The 22,209-nt window shown below is 33.6% G+C and overlaps 1 protein-coding gene across 2 annotated transcripts in view; it reads right to left on the bottom strand.

Moving 5' to 3' along the window:
• The window catches only part of Hmu (adipocyte plasma membrane-associated protein hemomucin), a 29,926-nt gene extending 11,913 nt beyond the window's left edge, over nucleotides 1-18,013 (bottom strand). The window contains exons 1-2 of one of the 2 annotated variants that reach the window (XM_089641067.1): nucleotides 17,895-18,013; nucleotides 16,677-16,804 (exon numbers count right to left, since the gene is read on the bottom strand). In XM_089641067.1, coding sequence (XP_089497193.1) covers nucleotides 16,677-16,798 — 122 coding nt within the window. In that variant the 5' untranslated portion in view covers nucleotides 16,799-16,804; nucleotides 17,895-18,013. Of the gene's footprint in view, nucleotides 1-16,676; nucleotides 16,805-17,408; nucleotides 17,764-17,894 lie in introns of those variants that run through there. The other variant, XM_089641068.1, reaches the window with a different exon arrangement.
• Nucleotides 18,014-22,209: the final 4,196 nt, after the last annotated feature.

Below are 22,209 nucleotides of genomic sequence, written 5' to 3'. Positions count from 1 at the left end.
ATCCCGATGCCATTGTCTGGCTGAATAACCTCGGCATCCCATTAATTATTTATTTTTCATTGTCTCCAAAAACCGTTATTCACCGACGTATTACAGAGAACATTACAAATTTAGAACACATAATATGATGACCTCCATCAATTCTCCTCCACCGTACGAACAAGTAGAACTAGCTACCCACGACTGGTAATCTATATATATATATATATATAAAGAAGAATGTCCCGAGCGGCGTTGCTTTGATTTTATATAAACCTACAGTTATATTCAGAGATGATTAAATTTTTGAAACTTTAAAACAGGAAGAAAGTAACTATCTTCATGAACAACCATCACATCCTTTTTTCCCACCCCTGAATGTAGAATTTTGATATTTCTTGGTGAAATTTTGCACATTCAACGTTCAAAATAAGAGCAAAATTACTGCCTAAATCTGATTCCGAAAGTCAGCGTAAAGCCCGGGCAACGCTGGGAATTCAGCTAGTTCAGTATAAATTTAGCTAGGATTTGTAGGCGGGGAACCAAGTTACACGCCAGTGTTGCCGGATATTGCGTCAAAGTGTGACTCCAGCGCCTTGAAGACCTTATTTTACGGACAACCCTCGTTGTTTAAAATTTGTGTGTTTTAAATTAAATGGAAACTGCAATTAGCTACACTTTCTACTGTGTGTGTCATATTTTATATCACGGTTCCAGCTTGGTGGGCATGAAAACTAATAAAGGCTTAACCAAATTACATTCAATTTTTTTTCATATTATATACATTTTCAGTGCCTACACAGAATGTAAAATTGATGGTTCACCTTTAACTTTTAAATTGTCATTAATTATAATAAAACGTAAGCACTAATATTATACATTAAAAAAAACTTAAGTCTTGTTTTATCAACCATTTTAAAAAAACAAAGGAAATAGTTAATTTCTTTTGTGTTTAATTAATTAACACAAAATTTATTTGTAAACTAGTCCCAGCGAGAACTCGTACGGACGTCATCGATTTTCTTCCTCTTCTTTTTTCTTTCTCTTATGCAGTCGTATGTATGGGCCTGTCTGCTTTGTCTCACGTCTTTTACAATTGCCTTCCGAGATAGTAACTTGCATCACAGTGCGAATAATAACCACTTTATATTCTACCCACCAGAGTATTTAATACTACCTATCAACAATATAAATTTACTTGGTGATCCAGCGCATTACAAAACGAGCAATCACTACAATGTGTATTTTTACAATAGTGTATCTTATACAGGGTATCCCAGGGGTAAAGTGCACTAACGTCGGGAGGTGATTCTACATGATAGTAGGAATTAAAATAAAAAAAAGAAAAATAAATTAATTCTTAATGAATACACACTACGAATTTATTTCGAAAATCTAAATTTAAAGGGCCGGCCGCGAAGGTAATCGGCCGCGAAAATAAAGGAATAATTCGTATTAATACGAATTTACTCCCAAGATACTACCCGGATTTGAAGGGGCGGCCGAGAAACTCGATTTTCGGCTTTTTTTTTTTTTTCATAAAATTTTGAATTATGTGGAAATTTGTTAATTCGAAATATGATTTTTGATGTTCCGTGGATTTCGAATTAACGAGGTTCTACTGTAGATACTTCATTAAAAAGTTTTGACTATAAGTTTTTAAAGTCAAACACTGCTAGGTACTTTAAATTATCAGATCACTTTGGGAATGAAATACAAGTTATTGACACAATGCAAAGGTATTCATTGAATTCAAGACTGACTCTCGCGCCTACTGGAACCGGCAGTAGGCGCGAGACGGCAGTTTGGCAACGACGCTAAATAATAATGCCCAGCGTAGGGAGTGTGTCGAACCCATCGCTCAGGGAGTGGAAACACGACCTGCGAAAGCCATCCCAAGATAAGGTGTGAGCTACCAGCTCCGTGCTAAGTGAGCTACGTGCTCAGGCTGAATGACCTGGGAAACAGTGTCACAAACGGTGCCACCAAGAAACAGGGTCGCATCTCGGAGTATTTAGACTTTACTCCAGCACTCAGGGCTCTACTGGAGTAGACCTTCTATTTCTCTAGATACCCGTGGGACGAATATTGGACCATTTGAAAACTCCCTTTTCCCTCGTGGGGCCTTCAAGGAATCGAGAGGGAGTGGACTCTTCTGCCATGTGGCCTTCAGGGAACCAAGGAGGAGTAGACTCCTCCGACGGGGGGCCTATAGGGAACCAAGGAGGAGTGCAGAGGAGAGACAAAACCCTCTTCCATCCCGGGGCCTTTAGGGAACCAAGGAGGAGTGGAGAGGAGAGACGAAGTCCTCTTCCATCGTGGGACCTTTAGGGAACCAAGGAGGAGTGGAGAGGAGAGACGAAGGCCTCTTCCATCGTGGGGCCTTTAGGGAACCAAGGGGGAGTGGAGAGGAGAGATGAGGCTCTCTTCCCTCTTGGGGCCTTCAGGGAACCAAGGGGGATTGGAGAGGAGAAATGAGACCTGGGAATACACATTGTGGAACCAGCAGACATAGCCACATATCCGATAACAACCCTGGTGAACTTTTTAAAAGGGACCGGGTGACTGTTTGAATTGAGGTAAAATGGGAGATAGTATAATGGGCCTATGGCCTAAGTGCTCACGGGAACTATATTAAACCGCTCTATAAAAAAAAAAAAATAATGCCTGACTGACGTACACCTTGAACCAATTTTACCATTTTACATCCCTAAAAGTTGGAATTTCGAAAAAGTTATTTATCTTTTACTTGTACTATCATGTAGAATCACCTCTCGAAGTTAGTGCACTTCACCCCCGGACACCCTGTATTATGAAGTACAAAAAATCATTTAAAAATTACATAGGCTTAAAATGTATATATATGTAAAATTATTTCTAGAAACTTATTATTTTCATTATACTACTACATAACTACTTTACAAATGTTTTATGTTAAAACTATTGTTCACACATAATAGTGCAATTTTACTTCCTGTTCCTATAGCCTTATACTATCACTTTGTATCCACAACTAACAATTGAAATAATAACTTCAAAGCCAATCGTAACTTTAAAAAGTGACTTTGTAATACTTGTATGTGTACCTACACGCGATAGGGACAACAATTTTTACGATTTTGGTAAATATTAAAATTTAAACTTTTTTATGAAAAACAGCAGAAAAGGGATACAATTAATAATGATAATCAAAATGCAATTTGAAACTAACATAGCTAATAACGAATTGCTAATCCGAAGCAAGTCAAAAGTCAGATAAAGCTATTTTATTTACTATGTTTGACTTTTGTCAGAATAATTTAATTCAGCCATATTAAATACTAAATTGCTAATCCGAAGCAAGTCAAAAGTCAGATAAAGCTATATTATTTACTATATTTGACTTTTGTCAGAATAATTCAATGCAGACATATTGAATACTGAATTGCTAATCTGAAGCAAGTCAAAAGTCAGATAAAGCTATATTTAAATTTATGATTTTGATTGCATTCACTAAATTCTATTTCAATCATTGAGATCTTATGATACTTAAAACCAGTTTGCACCAATTTTAAATATTTTATCTTATTTTTACATTTATCGTGTTCAGGCCAAACTTTGCATTCTGAACTCAAAATCTAATAACGAAGTAGGTACATTACAGTAATTAAGCTCCATTTTGTTGTCTGGAAATTTGCACTTTGGATTCATTCATTGTCTTTAATAAGTTTTGTATTGCAGTAGTATGTAGCCTATCTATTTATGTCACAACGCGAATACTTACTACATTAGTGTCACAAAAACGATAATTTTTTTATTACTAATTTTCATCGACAAATCATGTGTCCTATAACGTAATACACGTATTGTATCATGAACCTCTGTTTTCCGGCAAGTGTCTGTTAATGTGTTAATATCATGAAGTAACAAAACTCTTTATCAGTGAGCTCTGGAGCTATGAAATCTGCTTGGTTTGTGTAATCTGAAATTTCTAGATCAACAAAAATATTTTCAGATATCCACATCATTTCCATCATTAGCTATGGAGATATTTTCAAATTCTGTGAAGGTTCTATTCAAGTTCTGTTATTGTGTCATTATTGGCATGTTGTTTCACAAAACTGAAATAATAACAAAACTTGAATAGAACCTTCACAGAACTTGAAAATCAACTTTGAAATTTGAAGAGTTTTGTGAAACACTACATTATAAAAATCAGCTCCCATCAAAACTAATACATAACTAATCCATTCCAATTAACAGTTAGAATTAATTACATATTTCTTTCAAATGTATTTCTGAATGCATTTCATATACAATATTGTTCAATTAACAGAGGTAAAAACTTTCCAATAGCAGCACTAAATATTCATGAACACAATTTCTGCATTCAACTAATAAAAAACGTACACATTCACAGTAGTTGTATTTGAGAGTATTGTAGTATCAGTTAACCAAATAAAAATAAAAACGATAATTTTTCGTATCAATATGTAATATGAGGATAAACTAGGTATAAACATCACTAAATCATTTTCAATCCATCAAATGATATAATAAAATAATTACCATATAATTTTATTGAAAATTGACAATACAAGTCCCAACAAGTTTGAACATGTGTGAATATTTCCAATGTAGCTAGGAGTTATCAAGAAAAATGTGGTTTTTTATTAGGAGCATATCAATTATCATCACACAATGCTATCACTTCCTCACTACAGGATTCTACAGGTCTGGTGTCAATCATTTTCTAAATATAACTTGAGTCACTCAAAACAAGAATTAGAAACAAATAAAACTTACGCAATGGCCAGTTGGGCATAGAATACGCCGCCCAGGTTGTTAAGTGACAAATGCCCAGACCAAAATTCTTATATTACAGAACTCTGACTAATCCGCCACCCCAAAAACTGAGCGGGATTAAAAACCATCAATGAAAGCGGCGAATCATAGTGCATACATACAAAATATGCCAAAAATTAACAGGTATTTCTTAAAGACAAACACACCACGAGCGATCTTTCGTAAAATTTCCATTTTTTAGTTTTAAGTTAAGATGTCACGTTTACGATTGCGAGAAGATTACATTTTGTAAACTTATTCAAACAAATAACATGACACAACAAAACAAGCAGTAACACGTGTGATAATTGCTAGACTGCACATATAACTAACCGAAATGTCCTAAAACAATATGTAATAACAATTATTAACCCTGGTTACCGGTAAAATCTTCACCGAGAGCAAGAGACCAGTAGACGGCGGTATAGTAACAGAGTATACGATAATACGATAACCCATCCCGTCGCATCGATGTACAAGTCGATGTCAGGAGAGAAGGGATCAATTCATACATTCGTCACTCCTGGACAAACTGACGGCCAGATTCCTACCCAACACTCATATCTTTTTCCTTCCCAGAACTTTCTCCCATTCCTTTCCTAAAAAGATCCTCCACACAGCATCCCAAAAGATGACAGAGGCTCTGGGGGGAATTATTTTCCTCAGGGCCTCCTGTGTGGAACTAATGTAAAAAAAAAAAAAAAATTTAATCGAGAACTACATAATATCATTTAACATGCAACAACGCATAAATGACATAAAACAAATTGGTTAGGAGAGAAAAAATCATGACACATATATTACATTATGCATTTTGTCGTATGATATACAGATACACAGTGTTCCAAATTTTTCAAAAAAACCAACATTTTAACAAATATTAAGCATTCTACGGTATAACACACTCTGAGAAAATGATTACGAATCAAATAGCATTAAAATAACACTTAGGTAAAAATTGACACCTACGGGGCATTGCACGACAAACAACAATTTGTATTATTTAAAAGAACTCAAAAGTATTTAAATAGTTACGATAAATTAATAAATAAACGAATAAGTCACCTAAATAATATTTGGATAAAAATTTTAGTATTAATTTGGGCAAAAGGCAAATATGTAGGCATCAAATCCTATTATTTTGGTGTTCAGTCAAACATATTGTTGTTGTATTTATGTATATTAGAAATTAACATAATACATATTATGTTTTTGAACTTTGAATTGAACGCAAGTCTGAAGTCCAGAGGGATTTAAAATAAAAATAAAAATTATTATTGTAGTGTTAAATTTATCACACTCTCGAGCTTTAATAACAGATCGCTGCCTTAGTTCTTGTATGTTCAATAAACCATTTTGCAAATTTTACAGGAGACGTTTTTTTTGTTTTTACAGGCAAATTCTAAATAATTCTCGGCTTTGGTCATTTCATTTTATACATATGTATTACAGGAAATGTTGAAACGTCTAATTTCGAAGTTTGAAGCTATAATATGCCCATATTATGACTTTAAAGGTGGATATTGAACATTGGTTGAAAATAATGTTTAATTCTTTTGGATATTGAACACATTGTTAGAATATTGAACAATTCGGCGTGCAAAACTTTGAGATATTTTATGTTCAATAAGCCAAATAGTGGTAAATTGTACGTACAGGGTGATTTTCAGATTTCAAACAATTTAATTTTATCTTGTAAGTAGTAGTTGTCCTCAATTATTACTTTGAAATATGTACACAAACAGCGTTCTTCAGGTAATTGTCAACAAAGGCGACACTTTTTAAATCATTCAAATATTATGATTAAGGTTATATAAGTTTGAAAGCGTAACTATGTACAAAGATACGTCTTAATGATGTTTCGTATGAGTAAGCTGTGCATTATTAAACATACTAATTTCGATTGTCGGTGCATGCGTGATGTGAAATATTCATATGTGTAACAACATAGGTAAAATTATTCAATTTTTTTTATTTCTTGGGCATTAACTATGTAACAATTTCTAGACATTTTGTTTTGAAGAGTTTTATTTTAAATGTACATTTACATTTAAAATAAAACTCTTCAAAACAAAAAAATATTCAAGTTCATATTTAATTTTAAAATTGGAACTGATAAGTATTAAATCATATCAGACAAACGAAAATGTGGGTACCAAAATTATTTTATAAATTATATACATATATATATTTGGAGGGCTTTCGCTTTGTTTTTTTTTTTTTAATTATGTTTGTTATTTTTCAAGTTTACTTATTTTCGAATAGTATTTTTTTCCTTTTATATTTCCATTATATTATAACGTGAAGACATTTTTATTTTTTTATAAATAATAAATAACCCGTGGATTATAATACGACAAACAAGTTTATGGAAAGGCGGAACAGACACTGAAATAAAAAAAAATTAAAAAAATGTGCCGAAATTATAAGCTACAAAAATTACTAGTTTCGGTGGAGGGGCCTGAGGTCGTCAGTCGTTTGAAACATTTCACGGAAAACACATAACTGAACATTGTTTGTTCAACACAATTTATTTATTGACCACATATTTAACATAATACGTTTTTAATGATAAAGTCCACAAATCGGTTAATTTTATCTTTAGAGTATTTAAAACGTATTAAAATAAACAAATTACGAATAAAAATAACTAATTTATTATGACTTGTTTTACGTAAAGAACGAAAGGTGTAATAAATAGTTTAATTAATAAATAATAAATGGAGCATCCTGTGTATATACCTAGCAAGTTCAAAAAGTACATGTAAAATATATTGGAAATGCGTATAAATAACATAATTTTAAGACTTACCTCTCTATTTGAGCCACTGGTCTAAGGTTTGTTGATTCTGTAGTCGGTGAAGTCATTTTTCACTTCAATAACAGCAGTTTATTCACAATTAAACGTATTTTTAATAGAACACTGCGAAGCTCTGATAGCAGTTCGAAAACAATAAAAAACCAAGATGACCGCTAACAATCCTAAAGCCGTAACAAGCCGACTCCTGATTGGTTGAAAGTGAATATTGAACATGCAAGAACTCAAATTGCGGCACGAATAGGCAGAACGTTGAACAAATATGTATGAACTTTTTTAAAACTATTCTATGCATAACTTTGAGTGTTTGAACGTTCAATATACAGAATATTGAACATACAAGAACTAACAAATTGTTCCGTGAGTGGATATTGGCACTCGAGAAATGCTGAAAATAGCAGTTAAAAACCGAAAAATTTGGTTTTTTTTAGCTACATTAATGCGTAATAGGCTAATGAACACAATGGCATTCATAACTCAGTTTTGCTAAAAAAGGCTTATTGAACATACAAGAACTAGGACAGCGAGATGCAGAAAATACATAAGATAAAAATAGAGAAAACAGTGAAGCGAGTATTTATTAGTTTTATGTTTACCAAGTGTACCGTGTGTTAAACCGGCAGACAGCCAACACAATGATTTAAGAATTCAAACCACAAAATATCTAAAACTACAATATGTCACAGGTAGACACTGTCACTGAAAATCTAAAACTACATTATGTCATAGGTAGGCATAAATGCCACTGAAAATCTAAAACTACAATATGTCGTAGGTAGGCACTGCCACTGATCAGAAAACTTGTAGAAATGCACTATATTGCCGTGGTAAATAAAAACACAGTGTACCGCGGCAGTTTACTGATTCGAAAGAAAAGGGGACGTTTCTGCTCTTAGGCCACAGAGAGGCCGATAAAATTGATAATGTGTTCAAGAAGGATTTTTAAAATATGTTTAAAAATTATCAATTCCACGTGGAGTAAAGAAGCCTGCTTACTTATAATAAACAGCGCACATAATATTATCCAGTCATAATGCCGATAAGAACCAGAATAAAATTTAAAACGTAGAACAAAGAAAAACAATAGGGCTTGTTTTGTAATCCAAAAGTCTGATCATTCTTTGCTTAAATTTCATATGCACAACTGTGTTTCACCTTCGTTATGAAATTCAAATGGGATGACGATATATAATGTGGGGCAAGGGTAAAAGAGATAGATAACGTGCTAAATGGGCTATAACCAAAAGGCACTTAATTGGTGGTGACATTGGTTTCCATTCAAATCTACATACAGGATATCCGGGGATAAAGTGAGCTAACTTCGGGAGATGATTCTACGTGATTTTAGAAGTAAAAAAGATAAATAACTTTTTAAAAATTTCAATGTTTTAACCCTTTTAGTGCCATTGTTTTAACTTATATATACTTAGAAATGCCATAGAAATCTTTTGTTTTTGACGTCATTTACCCTTGTCTCAAAAAAAAACTGTATCTCTTCCAAAAATTATCCAATTTAAATAATTTTTTCAGTGTTTTCTTAATAAAAACTTGTACAAGGATACTAAAATAGAAAGAAAATTATGGAAATATATATTGTGAACAAAAATTATAAGAAAAACTGGAATATAAAAATAAAAAAAGTTAACATGTGTGCTTTCCCGCACAGACTCCATGGAGCCTCTTCTTACAGCGGGCACAAATCAAGTTGCTCGCTCCACTTCACAGCGCTGTAATCCTTGGTGCTGCACACTACGCAGCGCCGTAAATTACGCCCGGGTAGCTTTTCTAATACAAAACTTTGAGGTGAAGATGGATTTGGATGATCTTGCAAAAACTGTGCGGCGTAAAGGATAGTTTCAACTACCATTTTTTTTATAAGAGCAGCAGTAAAAAACAAATCGAAAAAATCAATAGGTTTTGTGTCACCTGGTTGGGTATGTTTTGGTGCTGGTAGTTCGCAAAATACGTGCGGAGTTTATTTATTGTATTGCGTATCCGTTGGTAGGCATGTCAATTGGGTCAAGATCACATCGTCATTTTCGCAGTCCGGTACATCCTCTGTATCAGCAATTTGCAAATTTGCATTACGCGGTGTGAGCGCACCACAATGTCACTTTCTTCACAACTTGAAGAACGTTAATTTTCACTCAAACTATTTTCGTATTCCGACATTTTGGGTTAAACATTTTCTTTTCCTAAATCGTTTTTATATTGTAATTACTAATAATATTATGATTTGAACTTTATGTAACACGCAGAACGAAAAAAAATTAGCGATGCGTGCAACCCCCCTCCCCTAACGCGCGCTAAACAGCAACTGATTTCGTGAACACCATCGCGCTCGTGGCAAATTTAGGTAGTTAGTACGCGCCGGCGCTTGTCGGTGTTTTTAGGTGACTTGTTTTTGAGGGGAAAATAAATATTCTTCTTTGGAAAAATATTTTTATATGGGAAAATAAACATTGGAATTTTGTTAAAAGTTATTTTTCTTTTTTACTTCTACCATCATGTAGAAGCACTTCCCGAAGTTAGTGCACTTTCGCCTCGGACACCCTGTATATGGAAGGAAAATCTAGTGTTCTTCTTTATTCTATGATTGAGGCAAATAACAGGTTGTAAATTATTGTAAAATGAGTTTTTTAAGTACATTCTTAATCTATAATAATGCATTTGCAATACAAATTCTTTATCAAAATGAGGACCTTGCTTACCCAATAACTCATTTTTGGACAAGATTAATCCCATTCAATAAGACTTAAAAATATGATAATCTCACTGATAATTCAGATAATGAGTCATGAGTCATCATGCTGAAAATAAGTGAGTAAAAATAGTAAGACAAGCAAAAGATAAGAATACAGTTATCATGCTAGAAATAAGTGAGTAAAAATTGTAAGACAAGCAAAAACCAAGAATACTATCATTTCCAAATAACAGAATATCCATAGAAACGTGATCTACAGTGATTGGAATGAAAACTGATGTCGCCAATTAACATTAGCCCTTTCGACTCCTAGGCCACAGACAGGCCATTTACATTGATAAGGGGGGGCAGACATTTCCCTCGGGGCCTATGTCATCTTTGGGGATGCTGTATGCAGGATCTTTTAAGGGAAAGGAGGGAGAGGAAGTTCTGGGAAGGAAAAACGTATGAGGGGTGGGTAGTAATCTGGGGGTCAATATACCCAGGAGTGACGGAAGACAGACCTATGGATCTGAAATGCACTGCAGGGCGAGGTGATGGGCAGAGAGAGTCTGGCCTACGAAGTCACCAAACATAGAAAACCACTTGGAGTGACCTATGGCAGGGGTGTTGGTTATCCAGTAAGCGGTTCCTAGGGCGGCGGTACCCATAATTGCCTACCAAATTCAAAACTTGGTATAGATGTGAGTCTGAGGCAAAAAAGCTTGTATGGAGATGGTATTTATGTTTACATGGCTACAACTGACTTCGCTTTCACAATGCGTTTTTGATATTGTGCGTATGAAGAACTTTAATCTTAGAGGCTAAATTTCATTTAATCATATGTTTAATTATGCAATCAATCAAAATGGACATTGTGATAATCTTGATTTTAATAACATGGCCAGTTGAAATCTCTAATCGTCACATTGATTTTCATCTGACATTTTTTTATCCAACAGCTGTACTATTAAAAACCAAAAAAACAAACTTTTAAAAATGGAACAGATGGTGTGATTTTCAATAGGCCACTTGCATGGATTTCATAACGACTTGGAAAAAATCGTGTGGATAGATCTTTTTACTAAGATTACGAAAATGTTAGTAAAATTTTGTAGAAATGTACATTTATTTTTATTTTTAAATAAATAAATCCAATATTTGGGCTCGTGTCGTCACTACATGAAAATGTCCCGTCTACTGAAAATGTTCCTATTAATTTTGTAAAATTCCACACTGATTTAATTTTTTTATATGGCATCACTTTGATTTCAGGCGAATTTTTTAATTCGTTCACTAGATTTATTGTTTGTTCTCTGCGAACTTTTCATTTGGTTTGAATTTTTGACAGATGTGAAGAGAACCCCGTACAATTTAGATGTCGGTACGTGTTTTAGAGGTATAATGGTTATGGTGCTGATGTTATCAAAATCAAATTTTATAATATTCTTATTATTATTATAATTTACAAGTACAAGTATATTACATTGGATTTATTAATATAGACGTTGTACATTATAATGATTTATGATCAATAAGATGGATCAAGGAAAAAAATATTTATGAGATGTAATATTTTTGGTATGCCTCGTTATTCTGCTGTGTCATTCGTGTGGAAAACGTTCTTTTTTTTTAAAATGATTTTCGGCTATGTAATCATTGTTTTTTCTCACCTATAAAATTATGTCCCGTCTTTCCGGTTTATAAAAAAAGGTCTGATTTTTCGGATTGAAATTTTCAAAAAATCCCCAGGGTTTCAAAAATACGATTAAAAAAATAATAATAATACAGAATGTCTTAGAATATTTTCCTTAACCGGAAAAAAAAATTAAAAAATATGATGCAAGTGGCCTATTATTCATCAATCGGGTCACGCCAGGTGGGTATAACTCTGATCGAAAATTGAAACCGTAGAAAAGACACGGTAATCTCTATGGCTAATGAAACCAATGAAAAACTCTGAATGTCTTTGGAAAAAACTGTTGAGTACTGGCTGAGTGGTACATCTATGGTTGTTTGATATTTTGATCTCGAACTACGCCGTTGTCGTGTAGTTTTGTCAGATTTTAATTTATTGTTTATCCAATATTAGCCACTCCCCCAGCTCCCAGTTACACTTTCTTCAGGGCACCACCGAGAAATCAGCTAAGGGGAGCGGTCCCCTGACTTCGTAACCGATCAACCCAATCACCAACTGACTCGCCTCGGGACCGCCGAGAAGAATGTGGATTATTCCTCTCCGGACCAGCACCAGATGTTTTTCGTTTATACTTTTGTTTTCTCTAAATTACTATGCACATACTATGTAGACAAACAGTCTACACCAGTTTTTTTATTTTTGTATTTATTTTTCTCCCCTTCTACTAACATAGAAACAGAGGCAAGTACTCTACTAACAAACTAACATTGTACACAGTAAGCACTCGCAGACTGCTTCCCTAACAATGTATGCGGGGACATTCGAGGTTTAGCTTCGTTCTTATTAAATGTAGAGTCGTTCGTAACAAAAAATTTGCGTCCTTGCAAGAGTCCTGAAGGGGTAACCATAAGTTACCTATACCGGGGCGGGTAAGTGGTGGGATCCTCGAATATCCAATATTAGCGAGATGTCCATCAGTTTGTGGATCTCATTTCTCAATCGGAAGCAAAAGGCCGAGTGGTTCGTTACGAAATTATGCATTGCCAACACTTAATCTTTACAACTCGAACACAAAATAGAATCCGTGTTTGTAACCAAAAAACAGATGAGAATCTCTCTTTGTCTTTTTCCTAATTTGCTAATTTGTAAAAGCCTTAATTTAACTTCACCGCAGAAATGAATCTATTTTTTTTTTCAGACAGGATCCGCGTTCCTGCCAGGAATGAGCGTACTGTGAGGCCATACTGGATCGTGATTATATGATGCTAGGTAGAATTCCATCGTTCTACCATATTCGTGAATGATTTAATGTGTATCTATAATTTATTGTCTTGCTGAAATAAAAATGCATAGCATGTAACTGAGTTTTTCATTTTCCTGACTTGAGGTAATATTTTACCATCACAAACATTTTTATTTTAAAAATATTTTAGGCTAATAAGTAGGCTCCGAATGAGAAGTATACTGTCTGAGTCTGAATTTCCTCTATCCTCGTCAATGGTGTGCGACGTAGTATTATCGCAAGCAAAAAAATTGTTTAAATATTGGCATATCTATGGTTAAATAGAGGACCAATTTGCTACACACAAAAAGCCCCAAGATATCGATCTAGAGAGTGGTTTATTTATGGGTAACGTAATCAGAGTTTTAACCAAACAACACAATTTTAGTTTTTTGTGTGTTGATGCGTATGTATACACTTCCGACAATGATGTCCTTGCCAAAGGTCACCGAGAAACAGCCTTTTATTTATTTATTTATTATTATTGGCGAGAAAGGAACAGTAAGTACGAATTTGAATAGTAGAAAAGTTTTCACAGTTTGTTCTTTCCATTATATTAAAAACTTCTTTTCTGAAGTTGAATAACAGGTTTCAAACATGCTGTACGCAAGCAATGCACCTGTGTGAGTAGTGTTTCTGTCTGTTACAATTATAATTATTTAAGTCATTTTGTCGCCCTTCATTAAATTATTTACAATGACAGTTTTCAAATCATGCATTTAAAATTAATTGAAATACAATAAATGTATGCACTTTTTACATAGTTCAGCATTCAAACATACGTATTGGTTCAATGGTCAACTCAAGTTTATACATTGAACTTTGATAGACATATCGAACAAGGCAATTTTTTATTGGAAGTCTCGGGGAGAAGTGAGTAATTTTACAAATAAAAATTTTGTGTAGAATTATGACGAGGTGTAAAATTGAGCGATAGGACGAACTGCGTCTGGGTGGGACTGTAGTGAAATGTAGCCTCAGATAGCCTCAAAACGGAGAGTGCAATAAGTAAATTTAAGAAAAAAATGTTCAATCCTAAGATAAGTGAGATGTCATTTGTATTAATACTATACAGCTTATATTTATATAGTTAGTTAGAAAGAGAAATATTTATATTACTTAACCATAATAAATAAAAAATTATATTTTTTAACGTGAATGAAGCACTGTCATCTTTTTTCAGTAAGCTGAATCCTCAACAGTAGTTTTTTTTTTAATTTGATTTTACGCCCAGCCGGGCTTTTACATGCATTTTAAAACAGTATATATATCTAGTAAGCTATTGAAAACTATACAAAAAATAATTAAAAATGAAAGCTGATGAATATTAAATAATATTATAGAAACTAGAACAATACTACATACATAGCCATATGAATATTAGTAGACCTGCCCTAAGTGATTAAAAGCGTATTATCCCCACTCCCCATACCGGTTCCATTGGAGCCGGCTGGGCTCGCGTATGGCCTCAAGTGAAATTTGAAAACGTGACGTCATCATTCTTGTGCGAACTATGGTCGAGGCATCATCGGTTCATTTTACGAAATAACACGGCAAAATGTTGACTTGTTCTATGAAAACTTGTAAAAATAGATGTGAAAAAGAGAATAAACCCAATTGTCGTATTACATTCCATATATAAGCATTATTTTACTTTATTTTAAGCATATTCACATCGTAAAATATGGATCAGTTGTAGAAACATATACTATCACATCGAGAAACGTCTGGACGCGAAACACAAAGCTGGTTGGTTGCTGGGAAGTAAATTATGAACATTTATAAAAGTGTCTTAACTAAATACTTAAACGAAATATTCGACTCTGAAAATAGAAGAATTTTTTTGCCGAATTTGGACTTCGCAAATTTGTTCATAACGTGGCGAGTAATTTGCGCTCCCATGTAAAAATGTCTATTCATTCAAAAGCAGATTTTACTTTTAAGAAGTAAATGGTGATATTATAATGCGAGATGCCTATTTACTGTCAGATTGATTTATTGACGAATCACAGTCAGCTTTACCCCCTTCGTTCTTCAACAGTTGATTTTACCCCTCGCCATTATCTTCTCGTCTATTAATTCCTATGTCTGTGACTACATATAAGACAAATCACTAAAACTACATTAACAACGGTACTCTAATTTGTAGGATTCAACAAAGTGGTGGCATAGATTACGCTTAGTCTATAAATGGAGTCAATAAATCAATATTATCCCCATACTTGTTGCCCAGATCATGCATCCTATTGGTTAGTGGGTGTGTCTGATAGTTGGTTGTGTATGTATTGCAGAAAAATGTTATATTTTGTCTTGTATTCCTAGTCGGCACATGGAATTTAATAGTGAGAACGATGGCAGGACTGTCAATTAAGTTGTCAATGACTCTGTTTAACACAGCCAGGTCTGACATAATTCTCCTGTCAGACAGTGTTATTAGATGCAATTGATTCATCAAACTGACATAATTAATGTAATCAATTGGAATTCTGAGCTTAAAATATACATACCTAAGAAATTTGTGCTCTCTTTCTATATTGTTAGAGTGAACTTTATATAAAAGGGACCAAATAGGTGAATTATATTTCACTTGACTTCTAACTAATGAAATATAGAGGGTTCTCAGGTTTTTAACACGCAATTTTAATACATATTATGAAAAAAGGCCCAGCACACAAACGGTTAAACAATAATAGTAAGATTAAATTTGTAGATTATAAATTGAATTGTAAAAAGATTAAGATAAGATGAAACATGATTCCGCGGGTTTTTTTTTGTGATTGACAAAAAATACAGGAGAAAGTTATCATTATTACTATTATTTGCATGACAGCTTGACACGCTTAACTTTGCAGTGTTGGAACAGCTAGGTATACTATTATTTTTTTTTTTTTATTTATTTAGGTTAATTTTTCTGTTAAAAAATAATTTTAAAGCATGACAGAAAATAACTGCACTCGGTGAATTTTACAACGGTCAATAGTTTGCTAGTTCATCGGTTAATTAAAAATAGTAAAAAAAACTATAATACACAACAGAAAATAACTGCTCACAGGGTACTTTTCAAACTTTGCTAAGCGACCAGCCATTGTAGGAAGCTCTCACTCACACACTGTATCAGTACACTATACATTGTTAACTCACCATGAGTGAAAGATTAACATGCAGTGTACATACTCAATTACTTTAGACATATGTACCATTATTCACAACAGATGGGCATAAAACACCTGATTAAACATCTATTTACACCTTCCATGTTTTACTTACATGTAAATATATATACCCACGCATCAACAAGATTCAAAAATTAAACCCTGAACCGTATTTAACCACTATTTTACTTTTTAAATATCCCAATACGACGGTAAAATGTTGTATTTAAACAGAACTCAAATTAATTTTTAAACATGCTTGTGTAATTGGTTAGTGGCAGTAACATAAAAGTACTTACTTGGTTGCTGTAAAAGTGCCGTGTGGCGGAATACCGGGAATATAAACTACGGCGGCAAAGATCAATCCCAGTTTTAATAAACATTTGGCAACACAAAGCGCCATTCCTTTGCACTTCGTCATTGTGGTCTAAAAAGAAAGTATCAGCAGATGAAACAAAAAGTACTTTTCAAAATATCAGAAGTTTTATAATAATATATTGGCCTGCAAGTTTTAATTCAGAAATCTATCTACCAAAGGAAAACAAACAGTAAGGACGGGTTGTTTCACAGAATTTGAATAATTCATCAAATTTCAAAGTTAATATTCAAGTTCCGTGAAAATCCTATTCAAGTTCTGTTATTTTCTAAGTACTGTGACACAACCGGCCCATGATTAAATAATAACAGAACTATAATAAAAAATCCAAGAACTATAATAAAAAAATCACAGAGCTAGAATTTTAACTTTGGAATTTGATGAATTACAGCATCAAAAAATGTTAAACGTTTCAAACAGAGAACAGAAATAAATCTATTTTACATTATAGGTAGGTAGGTACTTTTATCATTTGGATGGATTTTAAAAGATTGTTTTTATAATTTGATAATTTTCACAACACACAACACATCATGCACCGTTCCATTTTTTGTTTTAAATAAATATGATAGAATTCTCAAAGAGTTTTAAAACGTAAAAATTAAAGTAGGTACGCATTCTTTTCTTTTTCTCATCAAAAAATATTATTTGATACCTTTGGGGCGGTTATATTGTAGAGCTCTTTGCACAGGATGAGAAAGGAAGATAAAAATAATGTCACCGAAATTTTAACAATAACTTTAAATAATGGTTCGTTGAAGTTTGTAATGTCAACTGGTTGAGCACCGAGAAGTCGAACACGTTTCTACACGACTACAACCGTATCCTTCTCGGCCGTCACTCGTTCTTGTTACAACTTGAAAAATACATAAAGCCGCTATCTCAAAGTCCATCCATCACAAAAGGATCCGCTATAAATAAAGTTGCAAGCCGCGCATTGATTAAAATATGAATAATTCAAACAATACCGTTCAAACCCGAAAAACTAACTTGAATCTTAATGGTTTAATTAATTGGCCGCCAGCGATATTTCCAACAGGAAAAACCGTTTTGAAAAATTGCAAATGATGTGTCCGCCATCTGGTATTATGGTAAACGCAAAAAGATTGGAATAAATATGAATTACAAAACAGGATCTCACTTTTTAGTGGCAGCTATTGGAGATGTTAGGACTTGGCCGGTGACGTGACAGCTGCTGAATCCAAAGAATAAAAAAAAAAGATGTGAAGCATTCATAGATCATAGATGCGTGAAAAGCGAAGTAGGTAGGTATGTGGGTATTATTGTGAAACTACAGGTTTATTTTGTAATACCTGCTACAATGAGCTCATAAATCTTACTATAGCTCCATATCGGTTTTTCTGACAGCCAACCTTTGTTTAAATCAAGGGTGGCCAACCCGAGGCCCGCTGGGTGTCTACTTGTGGCCCGCGGAGCGTATGCACACATTTTTTTCTTTTAGTTTACATAAAACCACCAAAAGAACATTCCAACGTGGGTAGTTTGTTTCATACATCATATATTATGGAAGTATGTCAGTACATCCATTCAACTATCGTGACAATTTCTTCTATGGTATATTCGTGTTAAAAACTATTACTAGGCGTGTCGACTACATTGGAAAACATATTGAAGGTAATCTGAAAAATCGAGCATCCAAGTTCATATTTTATGCTCTGGCATTGAATGAAATCACAGACCCAACAGAAATTTATCAAGGGTGTTGAAGTCCATTTTAACAAAATAGAAGAATTAGCGGTACTGTATCCACTTAAGGACACTACTTGCTCACGAGATTTGTTAGGAGCTGTTAAATAGACATTGAATCGCTTTTCGTTACAACTCAACAACCTATCGGGTTTAACAACAGATGGTGCTCCAGGAATAGTTAGGAAACACGAAGGTTTAGTAAAATTGATTGAAAATGAGGCCTGCAAAGTTGGTAATACTTCAATGCAAAATTTTAATTGCATTATTCATCAGAATTTATATTCCAAATCCCTTAAAATGGATCTCGTCATGAAGGTGGTCATCAAAACAGTGAAATTTATTAAGTCGAAGGGTCAACCCCTTCACCGTAAGTTCCAAGAGTTTCTCAAGTCTTTTGGTTCACAGTATAATGACATGTTGCATTTCATGCAGAAGTAAGATGGCCGACCCGTGCCAAAAAATGAAAAGAGTGTTTGATTTGAAGCAATCGTTGATATCCGACTTGAACCTAGAATTTGAAAACCGATTTCAAGATTTTAAAAAGTATCGTGTTTTTTTGCTACATTTGCAACGCCATTTTCTGTAGACGCGAATTTATTTCCAGGAATTTAACAAATGGAACATGTGTTGTGATGCACACATAAATGAACCACTCGATGCACAGTTAAGGCGAAATAATACTCCAAAAAATATCAGTTATGGGCGTTTACAAAGAGTTGACGACCTTCCGGTGGGCGGAGCTAGAGACTGAACCATTTCGTTTACGCGAAGCAAATGACGAAATTTTATTTCTATGAATTATTCTTCATTATCAATTATGATCCATCGATGATTTCGCTATTTTCACTTATGAAGCGTATTAAATCTCAAATGAGAACACGAATCACTGATGAGAATTTGAACTATCTGACAGCATCTGTAAGAGACGCCCAATGAAAAATTACTCGCCTAGATTCGACACTCTTTTGAAAATTTGGTCGCCTAGAAATGTTTCAGATGCTTTAAATAAATACCGCGGGTATAATACATCTTGGCCTTTGAAATAATCGAGTATATTTTACATAAATCTTTTTATAAGCCCAGAAAAAAATAATTTAAAAGGCCCATGAAAACTGCTTTAAAGTTCAAAATTTCCTACTTATGAACCCATTTTCGGTTATGGTTTTATTGTATAATGTGGAAAATTAAGTTATTTATAAAATGATCGGAAAACATTTAAATATTTAAGCCTGAACATCCACAAAATAAAATAAAAGGCACTTTTTGGCCATGTTTTTTTCTTGCCTAAATCAAACCTGCTGGATGGTGTTAAGCGGGAATTTAAGCCTTATCGCCATCTACGTAAGGAGTGTTATTGATGGCGGCTCGATTCAAAATATTACACGACTTAGTGCATCGCCTTAAAAAAAGAATAAATAACTGTGACTCCCTATAATCTCTAATGACTCCCATACACAATACATCGCTGGTTGAAAAAAACGTAGGCCTTTTCAGACTGGCGACGACACGGGTCACCTCCATAGATTTGATGCATTTTTTGAAGACCAAAAAGATTAAAAATTGAAAATTATTTTAACTATTAAAACTGACTATAACAATAAAAAATATTAAGGTAATTATGTTAGAAATGATGAAAAAGATGAACTTTAGTTCCTCATTTCAAATGTTTGTGCCATGCGAGGACTTATGGCTGTTTTACATGACACTTTTTTTTCATCCAGTTTGCCTAATCGGGATGAAAAACGTGACGTGTTCTATTCTGGTACTTAGTACTATGAGAGACATGTGTTACCGATTTTAGTACATTTTAAGCTGATGGACGCCTGTCAATTATATTGGTGAAAATGATGCATGTGTATTCAGTTTTATATTCAAAATATTAGTAAAAAGCCTACAATATCTATTTTTCACTGTTTGTGAATGTTTATTACTGTTAGGAATTATGAATTTCGCGTGTATGTTCGATGATTGATATTTTGCTTCTGCCATCTTTCGTTCTTTTACGTAACTGTATTACGTGAAAATTTTGCAATTTATATTTAAACTATTGATAAAAGTTTAATTATTAACTACAATATGTATTTATCACTGTTTGTGAATGTGTATTACCGTTAGATTTTGTAAATTTCGGGTGTATTTTTGATGATTTAACATTTTGTTTTAAGGAAATAATACACGAGAACTTTACATAGTACAGACAGACTCATGGAATAAAAAATATCTAGGTGTGTTCATTTGATATTGTAACATACTTTTTAATTAATGAATAGAAACAGGGTGCGTGGTTATTTATGGAGACAGGGTTGTAAGAGTTGTTGCTTTAGTATCTGCGCTGCTGTGTTTTGGTAGTTCCACATATTATACAAATATCGTACCGATCAAGATACGATGATCAGATAGACATTTTTGCCAAGGCATAGGTACCTATAAAAATCATTACGACAAAGGTTCAAAGACGAAATGTAGGCAAAAACATCGATTTGGTAATGACAAAGCTCGCAAATGACAGTGACAGATGATGTCTTAATTGTGATATATGGTTATGTTCAAGGTGTTTTTTTGACGATTTAGTAGGTACTTCCAAAATGGCAACTTTCTATATGAAATCGTAAGCATGAAAATAATGATAGTGTAAAGCGAAAAAATTTTGTGTGGGTCCTGATTTGGGGATCGGTATGAAAAAAAGTTTGGTGTTAATCAGTAATTCAGGGGAACAAACTCGTGACGCTGGGATGGGAACCCGACAAATTGAACCGCTCGAATAACTAACCGATAAAACCTGGGCTTAACACATAAAATTTAGACAAAAAAAAAATTTTTCTCAGTTCTATTATAGTTAAACTATTTACTAATTACTAAGAAAGGGGCGGCTAGATTATTTGGGCATGTAGAGTGGATGAACGAAGAATATATTTATGAAGCGAGAGTGAATGGTAGAAGACGTCAAAAACGCCTAAGGAAGACATGGCGTGATCAAGTGAACCAATACTTAAGTCAGGTCATTCCGAGAGTCGTTATAATAGAAGAGTGTAAGAAACGTTGAATGTATGAATGTGACTGAAGCAAGGAGTTTGTGCCAACACTGAATTGTTTGGCAGACCATCCTCTCTGCCTACCAACGGCGTGATGGTTAGTTTATATATTAATTAGATTGAAGCATTTATTATATTAAACTAGCTGATATGTACTCGGCGTTTCTCGACTTTTCGCTACTTTCAATATCCATGTATTATATTATATACATATAAACCTTCCGGAAGAAATTCTCTAAATGATAATTAAAACCCTATCAAACTCCGTTGCTTAGTTCAGAAGAATTAAACGCACAAACAGACATACGCGGATAGTGACTTTGTTTAATACTACACTAGCTGACGTGTACTACTTGATTTTTCTCTAGTTTCTATAAATACCCTTCGGAAGAAATTCTCTAAATTACAGTTAAAACATTATCAAAATCGGTTTCATAGTTTGTAAGAACTCAGCGCACAAACAGACAGCGACTTTGTTTTGTACTATTTAGAGATAATAATAATATAGAGATTATCGAGCGGATTTTAAATAGATAAATACAATTTTTACTATATTTGGTCTCTATATTTCAAACAATGATTACCACTTCACAGTAAAATGAATTAAGAAAATATGTCTATCTCAATTATTAATGTTTCTTTTTTGTGACTTTATTGAAATATTTAAAGAAAGATTATGTTTGCCAAACAATGTACATGTTTATAAAACTATTA

The sequence above is a fragment of the Hesperophylax consimilis genome, chromosome 16 (genome assembly GCF_061612785.1).
Source record: "Hesperophylax consimilis isolate HC1 chromosome 16, BYU_Hcon_1.0, whole genome shotgun sequence".
NCBI classification, from domain to species: Eukaryota; Metazoa; Arthropoda; class Insecta; order Trichoptera; family Limnephilidae; genus Hesperophylax; species Hesperophylax consimilis.
Note: the sequence above shows the minus strand (reverse complement) of the source record. Positions and strands in the feature narration are given on the sequence as shown.